This window comes from Thunnus maccoyii, chromosome 22 (genome assembly GCF_910596095.1).
Source record: "Thunnus maccoyii chromosome 22, fThuMac1.1, whole genome shotgun sequence".
In the NCBI taxonomy this organism is placed as follows: Eukaryota; Metazoa; Chordata; class Actinopteri; order Scombriformes; family Scombridae; genus Thunnus; species Thunnus maccoyii.
The window spans coordinates 25,954,803-25,970,070 of NC_056554.1; the positions used below are offsets into that span (position 1 = coordinate 25,954,803).

The 15,268-nt window shown below is 39.6% G+C and overlaps 1 protein-coding gene across 2 annotated transcripts in view; it reads left to right on the plus strand.

Moving 5' to 3' along the window:
• The window catches only part of LOC121889588 (zinc finger protein 239-like), a 133,974-nt gene that overhangs the window by 40,186 nt on the left and 78,520 nt on the right, over nt 1–15,268 (plus strand). For both annotated transcript variants that reach the window (XM_042401651.1, XM_042401652.1), the window contains 3 exons: nt 660–920; nt 2,734–2,994; nt 3,748–4,008. In XM_042401651.1, coding sequence (XP_042257585.1) covers nt 660–920; nt 2,734–2,994; nt 3,748–4,008 — 783 coding nt within the window. The remainder of the gene's footprint in view (nt 1–659; nt 921–2,733; nt 2,995–3,747; nt 4,009–15,268) is intronic.

Here is a 15,268-nt window from a genome sequence, read left to right on the forward strand (position 1 = left end):
ATTTACATCTAAAAACGCAGAGTTGACATACAAATGATGACATATGAGTGATAAATCAGAGGCACAGATACAAACCACTCTGCATTTATTTGTGAATACTAATGAGACTTTTAAACCCCAGACATGTTTCCAGCAGCAGGACTAACGTCACTCCATCATTATTATATAATTCTATATAATCAGTCAGACTGAACTCTGTCTCGGGGTTACTTGTTTTACATTAATAAAATAATGTTAAGGATTATTTACTAATGAAGGTTGCAGCTATTTGTATTAAATGTTAATTAATTGTTAGATATATCCAGCACCTCGAGTCTGATCTCATCATGTCCTCTAATGAAACTTTGCAACCGTTTGTTGAATAGACAGCGACACATCAGAGTGGGAGCTCCGTCATTTAAAATTAAATCTTTACTTTGTTTTATTTAATTTATCATTCAAGTAACTTGATCTGTTCTATGAGTTAATTACTAATGTAGCCTACTATGATTTTGTGTCAAACATGTCATGTTAACATGATTTATAACGAGAAAGTGTCCAGCATATTTAATGTTAATGATCAATCAATAATCAATTGTTTACATGGCTGACTATTGATTAAAGAATATGCTTAAAATTTGCATCCTCAAAGAAACTGGACTTGTGTTTGTTTGTTTAAGGGGACAGAAAACTCTGGTTCACACTCCAACAACACAGCAGGTGTCAGTAATGCACCTCAACACTGGTTGCTACCCGACATAAAACAGGAAAAAGAAGAAGAAGAAGAACAGTCCATCAGTCAGAGAGGAGACCTGCTGGATTTCACAGACCAGGACCACTACGAGATCAGAATGGAGGAGAACCAGAACCCGGAGAACCACACCAACAACCCTGTTAAAAGAGAAGAACCAGGTTCACCCTCTGCTACCACCGATAAACAGGTCAGTGTTCAGGACTTCATGATAAAACTTTGGCAGGATATAGTTAATGAGATATATGAAACACTGTACCGATTTAAAAATATGAATATTATGATAACATTTATGTGGATACCAGCTCACAGAGGGATAAAGGGACAATGAAGTCATGGACGCGTTAGAATAACAGGCACTGAAACACGAGGAGATCCTGGACACAGTGAGGTTAGTTAGAAGATCTTAACAAGGCTGAGGGTAGGACACACCAAACTAAATAAAACACTGCACTTAATAGGCAAACATCCGTCAGTATCATGTGACCACTGTCAAATAGAGGAATCAGTGCAGCAGATCATTTGTCACTGACAAAAACACTGTTGAACGAGAATCAATAAAGAGGAAAAGGCAGAGGACGACTGTAAAACAGTAGCCTAAGGGCGAAGACCCTCTTGTTTTTATGTGTTTGTTTGTTTCTTTCTTTCTTTATTATTACGCCACTTAAACCCTTAATTTGACCCTCTAAACATGCTCAAAAACTCACCAAATTTGGTACGCACATCAGGTCTGGTGAAAAATTTGATAAAATGGAAAAATTAACCCCCAAAGTGCCAAAATGTGCTCTCTAGCGCCACCTATGTAACAAAAATGGCCGCCACGGCCCGTAGGAATGTCGTAGAGAGATTAAACCAAAACTCAATTATTTGTCTCATCAAGACCTACAAATCATACACGGACACCCCTGACCTAAATCCAACAGGAAGTCCGCAATTAGCCTTTCAAAATAAGACTTTGCTCCAATTTTGGCCCCCAAACAAACGCTATCTCCTCCGAGGGCGTTAATGGTATCGACTTCAAGCTTTAATAGGTGACTTATGACACTGTGCTGAAAAAAAGTTGTTAAAAACTTTGTAATAACTCAAACAATTTGGATTTTATAAGCCCTGAAAGTTGCAGTGCCACATCACCCTTACAATGTAAACCAATGGGGAGGCAATCTATGGGCATGAACTTTGTGTCAAACAGAGGCTTCTGACATCTAAACTATAAGTCTGACCACTTTCAAACCTGTATCAATGGATTCACAATGAAATTTCCTACTAAAAAATATGATTTTTAATGTTAGATTTGTCCAAAGTCATGGGATTTATGAGGATATTTCACAAGAAGCGTACTCTAAAATCCTCCTCTCCAACTGCTCCTGGTGATGTCACTCCCTCAGTGCTGTGAAACATTCCGCAATACACACTCATTATAAAAATCACAGGAGGAGCAAGAAAAGACTTTAAAACTCACACTCTAATATCTCAAAAACAATAAAAGATAGAAAAAACATGTAAATTCAAGATTTGTAGGTCAAAGTCTCGTGACTCATTTAAAGTCCAAATGAAGTTTGTATCTAAAACTATGTGGAAGCAGTAAATGTTCAAAAAGGTGTGGGTTCACTCACACTCTCCATTCAAATCACACTTTGACCAGGTCATATGGGTTAAAAGTCTTTACTTTCCTAAAAATAAACTTGATGAGAATTAGGAAAATAATTTGTTTTTCACACAAACTCATCAAGAGTTTTGTTTATTAATTGAAATTCAAGTGAATGGGCCCAAAACTTGCATGATTTTGATGACACAGGTGTGAGCAAGACAGACATGTCTCACCCTGCAGAAAATTCTCATCCTGTCAATCAGTCTTTCAAAATAAAAGCACACCACACTTGTAAGAAATACCCCTCATTTTTAAAAAGCAAAATGATCTGATCCCGACGGGCCAGAGTGCGAGGTCCCGACCAACGCTGCAGCTTTAATATTTATTTGTTTTTTCTTGTGTTTGTTTGTTTAAGGGGATAGAAAACTCTGGTTCACACTCCAACAACACAGCAGGTGTCAGTAATGCACCTCAACACTGGTTGCTACCCGACATAAAACAGGAAAAAGAAGAAGAAGAAGAACAGTCCATCAGTCAGAGAGGAGACCTGCTGGATTTCACAGACCAGGACCACTATAAGATCAAAATAGAGGAGAACCAGAACCCGGAGAACCACACCAAGAACCCTGTTAAAAGAGAAGAACCAGGTTCACCCTCTGCTACCACCGATAAACAGGTCAGTGTTCAGGACTTCATGATAAAACCGGCTTCATAACGAGACTAAAGACACGAGGACGAGTCTGGAGGATCCGTGTATCATCTGTTCATTCTGTTGTTGGAGAGAAAGTCTGAAAAAAGGAAACTAAAACACTTCCAGGCTTTGTGTTCACTGAGTTTTTCAGTTTTAAAAACTACAAAAATGCAAAAGTCAGGAGTCTCAGCAGCCACGTTTCTCTGTTCTTTCTCTTTTTAGCATAATCAGATTAGGCTAACCCATTGTTGCTAACTTTGGAGCTAACTCCCTTCACTTTTCCAGCACTTGGGGAAACATTGAGAAGCTGCAGCATTTATTAACTGACACACTGTAGTCTGTCCTGTACATTTACTGCCAGATTGACAACTTCCTGTTAACCTTTTCCTCCGCTCCGCTACGCACATATATATTACTCTCCTATTCCTTAAAAGCAGCTACGCTACCGAGAGTTTCCCAGGAAACTACACAGAGGTTGACTCAAGTTTTGGAACAGTGCTGCACAGAGACTCCCAAACAATATTGATTTCTGAATAAATGGATATTTGGTTTTATTTTTGGCATAAAAAAAAACATTTTTAGGCCTGGCGGGAGGTTCTTGTGAGTGACCACTGTCAAATAGAAGAATCAGTGCAGGATTTAATTTGTCACTGCCAAAAAGAAACTGGACTGAACAAAAGAATTTAGTGGGTTTTTTTTTCAGTTTTATTAATTTCTTCTTGTGTTTGTTTGTTTAAGGGGACAGAAAACTCTGGTTCACACTCCAACAACACAGCAGGTGTCAGTAATGCACCTCAACACTGGTTGCTACCCGACATAAAACAGGAAAAAGAAGAAGAAGAAGGACAGTCCATCAGTCAGAGAGGAGACCTGCTGGATTTCACAGACCAGGACCACTACAAGATCAAAATAGAGGAGAACCAGAACCTGGAGAACCACACCGACAACCCTGTTAAAAGAGAAGAACCAGGTTCACCCTCTGCTACCACCGATAAACAGGTCAGTGTTCAGGACTTCATGATGAAACCGGCTTCATAACGAGACTAAAGACACGAGGACGAGTCTGGAGGGTCAAAAGTAGTAGTTTAAAAACACGTGACGGACAAAAATATCCATATAATTGGATACAACTTATTGATGTCACCTGCTCACTGTATATTGGCAGCTGACGTGGACAGTACTAAAAATAGACATAATCCTAAACTGATGAGGATTTTGTTGTAGCAAGAAAAGTGATTCTTAACACTAGATCTCTAAAGACGGTCCCACACTGGATTACTGGTGTGAGGAAATAATGAAAACACTGGAAAGACTTAACATTTGCCCTGAATGATAATATGTGTGGATTTATTAAGATCTGGCTAACTGAAGGGACAGACTGGCTGACGTATGTTACCTCATGTCCAGTGTGGCTGGTTTGTGTATGTGTAGAGTCCACGTTAGTGATTTGATACTTTTGCTGAGTTTTTTCTTTTTCTATTTATTCAATTACTTTGGTTGGAAAATTTTGTTCTGTCAAATATGGATGCCAGTGCAACAATTTATTTTTAGATTTATTTTAAAAATGGATCATGCATTTCCCATAATGCAAATCTATAATAGCTTTGTTGACTAATAATAAAGAAAAGTCAGGGTCCAGTGTCCCCTTCTATGGACTCGCCCCTGCAGCTGGGTAGTAACACTTAAGTCCAACTTGAACACTGTGGGTTATGTTCCGCAGACATGATCTAAATGTTATTTATGGTTTTAGATCACGTGATCCACCACGTCATCTCACTGTCTCTCTTTGTGTTTTTCTGTTGCTGTAGGAACAAAATGGAAGAAAGCGACTCAAACGTCACTGCTGTCAGCACTGTGACAAAACCTTTACGACATCAGCTTATTTAAAGATTCATCAAAGAGCTCACACAGGAGAGAAACTTCACGGCTGTGACCAATGTGGGAAAGCTTTCACTGCAGAACGTACTCTAAAAATCCATCAACGTATTCATACTGGAGAGAAACCGTACAACTGTGACCAATGTGGGAAAGCTTTCACCCAAGAGAGTCATCTAAAATGCCACGAACGCATTCACACTGGAGAGAAACCATACAGTTGTGACCACTGTGGGCAAGATTTCAAGACAGGCACTGCCCTAAAAAACCACCTACGCATTCACACTGGAGAGAAACCATATAGCTGTGACCTCTGTGGGAATGCGTTCACTCGTCTTTGTAATCTACAAAGGCATCAACGCATTCACACTGGAGAAAAACCATATAGCTGTGATCAATGTGGGAAAACTTTCACACAAGATGGTGATCTGAAAAGGCACCAGCGTCTCCACACTGGAGAGAAACCATACAGCTGTAATCAGTGTGGGAAAACTTTCAATCAAGAGAGTCATCTAAAACTCCATCTACATGTTCACACTGGAGAGAAACCATACTGGTGTGAGCAATGTGGGAAAGCTTTCACCACAAACAGCGATCTAAAAAAACACCAACGCATTCACACTGGAGCAAAACTCTGCTGTTGTGACCAATGTGGGAAGGCTTTCACTAGACATGGTCACCAAAATATTCACACTGGAGAGAAACCGTACAGCTGTGACCAATGTGGGAAAACTTTCACTGCAAACAGCAATCTGAATAAATTTTGACACATTTCACACTGGATAGAAACTGTACTGTTGTGTGCAACTTGGGAAAACTTTTGCTCATGGGAATTTAAAAATCTACTAACATAGTCACTCAGCATCATGTTAAACTGTCCCCATGCGGTGTCCTCCTGCGTCCTCTCCTTGCCTTAATAACTGTTGTTCTATTCTGAGCTTCTCTACAAACTGAGGGTTATGAAAAGTAACTTTAGAGTCAGCTTTTATGCCATTAGCAGCACACATGATCAAATTTTAAGCTATGTGATTGTCTGTTTCTGATGAAATGCAACTTGGGAGTCTTATTTAACTTCTACCCTGAATATTTTTAGAGCCCGAGCAACAAAGTGCCAGGGGGCTTAATGGTCCCTGGCACTGAAAGTGTGAGGAACCAATTGTTCTTATAGAGATTATTAGGGCCCGAGCACAAAAGTGCCAGGGCCCAATGGACCCCGGTATTCTTCACAGAGAGAAGAGGTGTTCCCGTTAGGGTTGCAATTTACGTCGAAGTTTATTTAATGTTTATGAAAATGAACTTGCTGTTCAGTTGGATCAATGTGCTTCTCCTGGCCTCTCCCTCCTAGATAGAGAGGTGAAGTCTCTGTTTTATGCTGACGACAGTAGACAGATCCTAACTAAGTACAGGTTGTACTGCTGGGGAGGGGATATGACGCCATTGACAGGCGGACTGTTACCTTGGTTAAAATTACGGATTGTTCTGGGTATGAACATTGTTGGAAACGTTTGGGATAATGTAACTTAACAAAATATATAATAAAGGTCTAGTTGTTTTTAGACATTATAACGTGGAAAAGTCATATATTATACCTTTCAGTGGCATGACTGACTTTAAAAGCAATAAAGAGAAGACGGGCAAGAAAAAAGAGTTTTAAAAAAAAACTCCCCGTCAATGAATCAGCGTGTTACAATCAGTATGAAAAGCAGTTAATTATAACAAAAAGCCATGTGTCTATTTTGTTTGCCAGAAAAAAAAGCAGAAATCCATTTGGACTTATTTGGCAAACCCTGCAAATTTGTGGCCTCGTTACCTGTGCTGCCTAATGCTTGTGTGACTGACAAGCACATGCAGTGTTTCCCACAGGATTTTGTAAGACGAGGGTGGGTGGACCTCGGACCCTCTAAGGGGGTCCAGGGCCATGCTCATCCAGAAAGAAATTTTGTACACTTTAAAGTTAAATGCATCAATCTGGCAGACTTTGAGAGCGAAATTAATAGGCGAGATCTATGAAGAACATTGAAGAACTTGAATGGTAGAATCGGTATGGGCTGATAAAGGCTTTAAAATGAAATATCGGCCTGAAATAAACATTTCTGCCCCTATGAGGCTGATTTGTTGCCTTCTCTGCTGCTTGGCTGTGCTTTCCTCTGCGGACTCTTTCACTCTGAAGGTCCCAGTGTATCCTCCACAGGCTCCACCTTACTCAGCTGCCTGACAGATCCACCTCTTCTTCTTACTTTAACCTGAATAACAAACAAAAATCAATTAGGTGATTGACTGAAAACTAATCAGTAACTATTTTGATAACCGGATAATATTTTTTTAAGGAAAAAATACAAAATTTGCTGGTTGCAGCTGCTCAAATGGTAGTTAACTGAATATATTTGGTTTTGGACAAAATCACATTAATTATAACTTTTCTAAAACTGTGTTGTGTCACTTGTATCTGCTTGTTTCACAGGAGGACAAGTTTAAAGTTTTGTGCCACTGTGCTCAGAGATATCAGTTGAAACTTCCAGGGTGCCACTGAACATGCCGTCAGCTCAGAGGTGGGGAAGCCTGACAGTCACTAACTAACTTGACACTAACTGGGCAACGGCCGGTGTAAGTGGCCAAAAAACTAACCACACTGGGCGGCAGCAGAGGAGTCTGGTTCAAAATGAGTCCAGTCGACTTCACTGCACTCAGCACGGAAACCATAATGAGCCGTTTGTTTCTAAGTTTTGCTCTTAGAGAACTTTAAGACAAGATTTAAACATTTATAGTCAGTCATGCTGTTGTCCTCTGTTGTAAACCTACACTTGAACAGACAATATCGAACTGTTTTGTGTTTTTTTTGATTGAATGAAATACACTTATAAGCACTCTATCTTTCAAGAATTCCTCTCCTTATCGGTTTAATAATACATACTGAAGTTGTAGCTTCGTGTGAACTCAGAGCTGTGATGGTTAGCTGGTTAGCTTGGCTGCTAGTAGCTAAAGCTACCTGTACTTAACCTGTATGCAGCCGCAGCAGGGCTTTGGTGTTGGCAGCTGAGTGAAAACTGAATCATTTCATAACTCACCTTCAGACAAACCCGACAACAAAATCAAAAGTACCACAAGGTTTAACATCACCATGCTGGTACGGTACCAGCTGACTGACTGGGAGTGAGAGATGCTTTGCTGAGTAATAATATTTATGAAACTGTGGCGGGCTGCCACAGTCTAACAGTCTAGGTAATAAATGGGAAAGCAGCGGGTGACAGTGATCTTTCGCTTTCATGACGTTGGCTCTGCTAAATTGGATGAAAGGCAACTCTATGGGAAAAAAAACAGTAAGAAAGTAGTCGGCCAGAAATGTTTTTATGTCTGGCCATCAGCAAAGAGCTGATGCTTATGGAAAACTCTGTCTGGGCCAGCAAGGGTCTGAGGAAAGTTCTAGACTTGTATAAAGATATGATTTTTATGATATTTGAAGAACCTGAGGTGAACTATATTCCCTAAAAAATCATTTTGTAAATATTTACAGCTAAGGAGCTTCCTCACAGCTGCTCATAACCAAAATCTAAGAGAATCCTCTGTCCACTCTAGAAATAATGGCAAGGGTAAGGGCAGAGAGACTTGGAGGGAAGACACCCAGGAGGATATATCACTGGACGAGTGGAATAGCATCTTTACTGAGGCTCAGACACAGACCGCGAACACTCAGCTAACACTTTTACAACACAACTGGTTAATGTGGATATATGTAAATCCTGCTAAGTGAAATAAGTTTAATAGAACAAATCTAGATATGTGCTACAATCACTGTAGAAGGACTCTGTTTCACTGTGGGACTGTGAAAAAGACGTTTGGAAGGCGGTATCCCATCTGATATCTCAAATAGTGTCAGTAAATTTGCCTCTCCATCCCAAAGTGTATATCCTGGGGCTATAACCATCCAATCCGTATCTAAAGAACAATTTACAAGCACTTTTGAGGATGGATATGCAAGAAAAGTGTATGATAGTTCTTGGCAGAAAAGCGTGAACAGGCCTAGAATTGGCCATTGGCTCAGGGAAATGTCCTCTCGCCTGACTGTGGAATAGATAACATATATAATCAAGGATAAACAAGACACTTGTAAAAAGGTTTGGGGACCATTTTTGGATTTAGTTAACTAAAGTCATATGGGTAAAATACTGGCTAATGAGGGGAATTCTGGGTAACTTGCTTTGGACACTATTTCATTTTTTATTTGGTTTGTCTTATACTGACGTTTTGATGCGACAGAGTTAATGAGTCCACTTGCCATTACTAGCCAATTCCTGCTGTTATTACTGTCAATCAAATGTACTGTTGATGCTTTCTATTTGAATATCATGTTATTTACTATAATATTTTGTTAATCTTGTGATAATGTGTTATTATTAGTTTACCACTGGGACTGGTGTGTTGTGTGTAACATGAGCGCCCACTGCTGGGCTCCAAACCCCATTACCAGTTTGCTGTTTCCTGTCCCTGTTAAAAACACCAAACTGTGTCTTTGGTCGCTTGATCTTATCTTCATATTAAATCTTCTTTGTGTAACTCACTAACCAGCAGTTGGCTCAGTTATTTCTTTCTTTATTTTAGTGTTTTCTGTACTTTGTTACCATGAAATCGACTGCGTGAGACCTGATGATATCATTTTGTTATTACCAGAATAAATGCCTGTTTCAAGCCAAAAGTGAAAGTTTGTGCCTCATTCAGCAGACTTTGCAGTAGAGTGATGAAGGTAGATTGTTGTGTGATAACTATATGAAATGATTCCTTGTTTCTTGGTTTTGATGTTTCTTTTTTGAGAACCTCCAAATGCTGCTTAAAAGTCTGGTATTCTCTACCGCAGAGAGCGGCCAGAACCCCGATTCAATGAGGTGGCTGAGACACATCTGTAGGAATTTGTGAACTCAAATGGTTTTATGATTTTAAGAGGGACGTATGAATCATTATTGTTAATGGTTCAAATATGAAATTATTCATCCATTGACACAATTCATATTAAGTATGCAGTATGCAGAGTGGGTATAATAATAAGGAAAAGCACAAAAAACACCAACAAGTTCACTTTTAGTTACACACACATTAATTACTAAACAACACAACTACAACAGATTACAAACACGACACGAAGGAAAGGAGAAGCTGGTAAACAAGGCTAAGTTTTCTATTATGTAGCCTAGTTTGGTGTGAGAGACCTGATAGATGAGATGACTGTGACCTGAGAAGCAGCGAGTCAAATCAAGGGTACAACAGTTTTTTTCTGAATTCCCAATTGAAGTTACCATTTATGAAAGCATCAGGTTACAGCAAGCTAACAGAGATTTTGTAGAAACAACGTTTGCTCCCTGGAGTTGCCTCTTTGCAGAGTATGGAGCTGGAAGTGCTGTGGTGAGTAGGCTGGAGTCTGGATCTGGATAGTTCCAAGTGGTGGAGAGCTGCTGGTTTAGGCTCTCCTGGTTTTGATTGTTAACTCATGACTCATGTTTTCCAACTCACACTTCTAACTAGCATTATCTTTCAGGTAAGAGACAATTATAAAGTTTTGGTCTGCCTGCCCAGAGAGGCATCTTGGCCAATCAAAGGGATTGTCCGTGGACAGGTGAGTTTTATCTCTGACACAAACAGACACTGTTTTTCTTATAACAATTACTTCTAATAATAACTTCTAATTTTGCATTTTGGATAGTGGCTTTTGTATTTTGAGAGTGAAATGAGCAGAATGGTACTAAATATGATGTTAGTGGCAAACAGACACATATTGTTATATCCACACATGTACCAACATACTGTATTGATTGTCCTGTGTGTCCACATGTTTGCTGTGGAGTGTTGTGGTGAATGTCTGTGAACATCTGTTGCTGAACATGTTGTCAGCAAGCAGGGACGTCGCTAGGCCTATTTTAGGGGGGCTTTAGTATACTTTTTATAAACCAGTTTCTGTGTTTTTAATAATGTTAAATAATGAATCAAATCACCAAAGATGATAAACAGGAAGTTGCATTGAATCATTCCATATAAGTGCATCATGAAGATTTGTCCAGCAGGTGTCGCCACTTCATCATCCTCCCATTAAAGCTTTGAGGTTTTCCAGTCAGTTGTGTGTAAACTGGTTCATTACTGGAGACTTTAGGTGTTCAGTAGGAAACTATGAGCTCAGTCCTGATGTAGAAAAACCACCAAACTCCATTAATCAACTCATCCAAAACTTCAAATGAGATCTGGGTTCAATCAATGTTGACTCAGGATCAATAACTAACATTATAACTATTGAAGTTGACAACAGTGAAAGAGGTTTTCCTCGCTGTAATCATTCCTCCTGTTCATACTGGATATTAAAAGATCCTTCAAATGTGCTTTCAATGTTAGTGATGGAGGATAAAATCCACAGTGTGTCCACACAGTCATTTAAAAGTCTGTGTGAAGCTTCTATTCAGCTTCATCAGTCTGAGTTAGTCATATCAAGTGGATATCTGACACATTTACAGTCTTTTTAGCATCAAATTCCCTCTTTGTGTTTCCTCGGACAGTGTTTCCCTGTTGAGCTGCAGGTGGAAGTATAGTAACAAAAAGAGGAACTTTGGCACTAAAAAGACTGTAACGTTGAAAGATATCTACTTGATTTGACTCATTTGAACTGAAGCTTCAGAGGCTTCATGTCATTCAGAGGTGATTTGACTCAGACATTTAAAAAAGAGCCTCATGTTCTCTGATGTTTGGAACCTGGTGAGTTGACAAGTTAAATGATATGAAGATAACTAAGGCCTAATAAATATCCACCTACATGTTATATGAAAGTTAAAATATCATCATCTATGAACCCATCACATCCAACATGGAGCCTAGTACATGTTATACATTACATTCTTCTTCTTAAACTTTAAAAACTCTTTTATTTTTTCTCTAAAAGATATTTTTTATCTTTATTGTACATTGTTGTAGTTGATTATATATTCACTTGACTGTTGTGATACGTGTATTTTCTCTTACTTTGTATATTTTTGATCGTTATGCATCACAACAACGTAAATTCTATGTACTGTGTGTACAAACCTACTTAAACTTTTCTTTTTACATTTGAAAATAAAAAATGTTCATGGGACACTTTTTTGGGGAAACATTCTGCAACAGCAACGAAAACTTCACATGCAGGATGAACTAAATGTTTTCTGTCATCAGATACTGATGTGTTTAAAGCAAAGAGAAGATGGACTGTTTTAAGATATTATTATTATTATTAAACAAGTAAATACAAGTAAACTATTGTTTTTATTTTACTTTATTATCAAAGTGCTTTTATTTAGACTAAGACTGAAGACATTTAATCTGTCTCACATTATTAATTTTGATCTGTACACAGAATTCTGTATGTTGCATTTTTCTGCACAACGTTCATTCAACTCATTTACAGACATGTTTCTATGAAGCAACTTACTGAATACACAATGCTATGTTATAACTAAGAGGGATAAGGGAAATGTTTTTATTGGATGATACTATACAGAACTATTATGTAACTACATGTGCAAATTACAGGCGGGTGGAACAACAGCCTGAGTTTGGTTCTATTTCAGAGCATTTTCTGCCGTCTAATGGTCCACTGTCAAGTTTCTCTGGGGGAACACTGGAAACTCAACAGGCCAAGATGAGACGTCTCCTTGTCTGCTGTGGACATGTAATCCGTAGTGCTGCTGATGATTGTGACACCGTCTCCTCTCCATTTGAGGACGTCTGTAGTGTGATACTGGACCACAGTTGCCTGCCAACTCACTTCAGGGGTCTGACGGAGAATGCACTGGTGTATGTAGGAGGGTTTGTTGTTTGACAGGTGATGAAGCAGCTTTCATGCAATGTGTACAGAAACAGTTTGGTGTCTGATGTTGTACCAGCATCATTTTCTGAATGTTACCACCTAGCCACCTACCTTGAAGAACAATGGAGGTCTGATGATTCCATCTGTAGGTATTATCAAGGTGATCTGCTCAGCAGAGCACTTCATTCAACAAACCACAAACATTTCATCAGCAGCTCATCAGTGCAGCGTTTCTCTTGTCAGTCACATGATGGTCCAACGTAGGTTCAGAGGATGTGTTCAATCTTGGTGACCATGTTATTGAAACTCAGGACGACTTGGATAATCATCACTTTTGCATCCACTCATTAGTTGTCAGCAACTTCCACAAGTTGAAGCAGTACCACATTTCCAAACTTCACACTGCAATTACAAAGTGGCAGCTTGAGAAAGACGCTTTGTAAAACTGTTTCAAGGACATTAATCCTTAGAACAAAAGGTTGCTGAGAAGTGTGAGATAGAGAGAAACTGAGTTTGTCCAAGACAGCGAACAAATTTGACTCTTACCTAGTTGCTCTTGAGCTCAATTATTTAGTGTTTACATATGACTGTACTGTATATCTGAAGATTGGTCTTGACGCACTACATCCATTTGTTGTTATATGAAATATCAGACATGAGTTGCAGTAGCAGTATCATTACTATGAATATTAGTATTAAAAGTGTTGAACTAGCAGCAGTTCTAGTAGCTCTATCAATCAATCAATCAATCAATTTTTATTTATATAGCGCCATATCACAACAGAAGTCATCTCAAGGCACTTTTCACATAGAGCAGGTCAAGACCGTACTCTTTAATTTACAGAGACCCAACAATTCCCCCATGAGCAGCACTTGGCGACAGCGGTAAGGAAAAACTCCCCTTTAACGGGTAGAAACCTCAAGCAGACCCCGGCTCTTGGTGGGCGGCCATCTGCTTTGACCGGTTGGGTTGAGAGAGAGAAAGAGAGAGGGAAAGGGGGAGGGGGGACAGAAGAAATACAATCACAGCAACAAAAATAAGCACAAGCAGCAACAGCCAGGGAAGGATGCCATCAGGACTGTGAAGGACCGCGAAGGTTCGGCCCAGGAGTCAGGTTTTTCTGTGAGATGAGAAAGCACAAAAAACTCCGGGGAAGAAGCAAAGTTAGTGACATGCATTGATGTTACATGAATGCATACAGATGGAGAGGAGGAGGAGGAGAGAGGAGCTCAGTGCATCATGGGAAGTCCCCCAGCAGTCTAGGCCAATAGCAGCATAACTAAGGGCTGATCCAAGGCGAGCCTGGTCGGCCCTAACTATAAGCTTTATCAAAAAGGAAAGTTTTAAGCCTACTCTTAAACATAGAGAGGGTGTCTGCACCCCGGACTGAATCCGGTAGATGGTTCCACAGGAGAGGAGCCTGATAGCTGAAGGCTCTGCCTCCCATTCTACTTTTAAAGACTGTAGGGACCACCAGTAAGCTGCATACTGGGAGCGCAGTGTTCTAGTGGGATACTACGGTATTATGAGCTCCTCAAGATATGATGGTGCCTGACCATTAAGGGCTTTGTAAGTTAGGAGAAGGATTTTAAATTCTATTCTAGATTTTACAGGAAGCCAATGTAGTGAAGCTAAGACGGGAGAAATGTGGTCTCTTTTTCTAGTTTTAGTCAGAACACGTGCAGCTGCATTCTGGACCAGCTGGAGAGTCTTTAGAGACTTGTTAGGGCAGCCTGATAATAAGGAATTGCAATAATCCAGCCTAGAAGTAACAAATGCGTGAACTAGTTTTTCTCTAGAGGCAGTACTGCATCAGTCACAGTACTTGCAGTAATAATAAGAATATATTCTTCTTTTCCAGAGAGCGATCCAGCTGCAGTGCACTCAGCAGACGTCATTTATGGACAAATATTCATCAGAACTGAGTGAATTTGCTGCAGTGTGGGAATTTGATGAATATGATGTATTTATTCACTATTTGATTGACAGAAGTGGTGCGTTTGGCTTGGACTTGGATTCCAGTGAACACAGTGGGCTTGTGGGCTGGTCTGTGTTCAAAGTCACCCCCTGATTCACTCATTCACCACTCAGAACATAACATGCACTCAGTAGTTTATAGTTTACAGTGAACTGACACTGAGACAGTCTTTAATAACTGTTGAAATTGTCACATTAAAATCAACATTTGCATTTCAGTGTTGTCCAGCAGAGTGCAGCATACACCTTCTAGTTTTCATGAGGAGCTGCAGGAGAGCTTTGTCTTTTTTTGAGAGGCAGACGCATCATCAAGGCCAAAATAAACAATATATAATCAGAGCTTATAGGTGCTGAGACCATGCCCCTAGGAACAGTGAAATGACTCAAAGTCTAAAGGAGCCACATGATTAAATTATTTCATCTCATTCAAGCAATCAAGGAGCCAACTGAAAGTCTGCCAGCTCGGCCAGTGAAGGTCTCAGACACACTGGAGGAGGACTCTAACATGCTCTATGGGTTAACATCTGGACATCTTTTAAGCTCCAGATGTGGAATCTGAACTAATTTCAGTCATTTGTCATTTGATGTCTGTC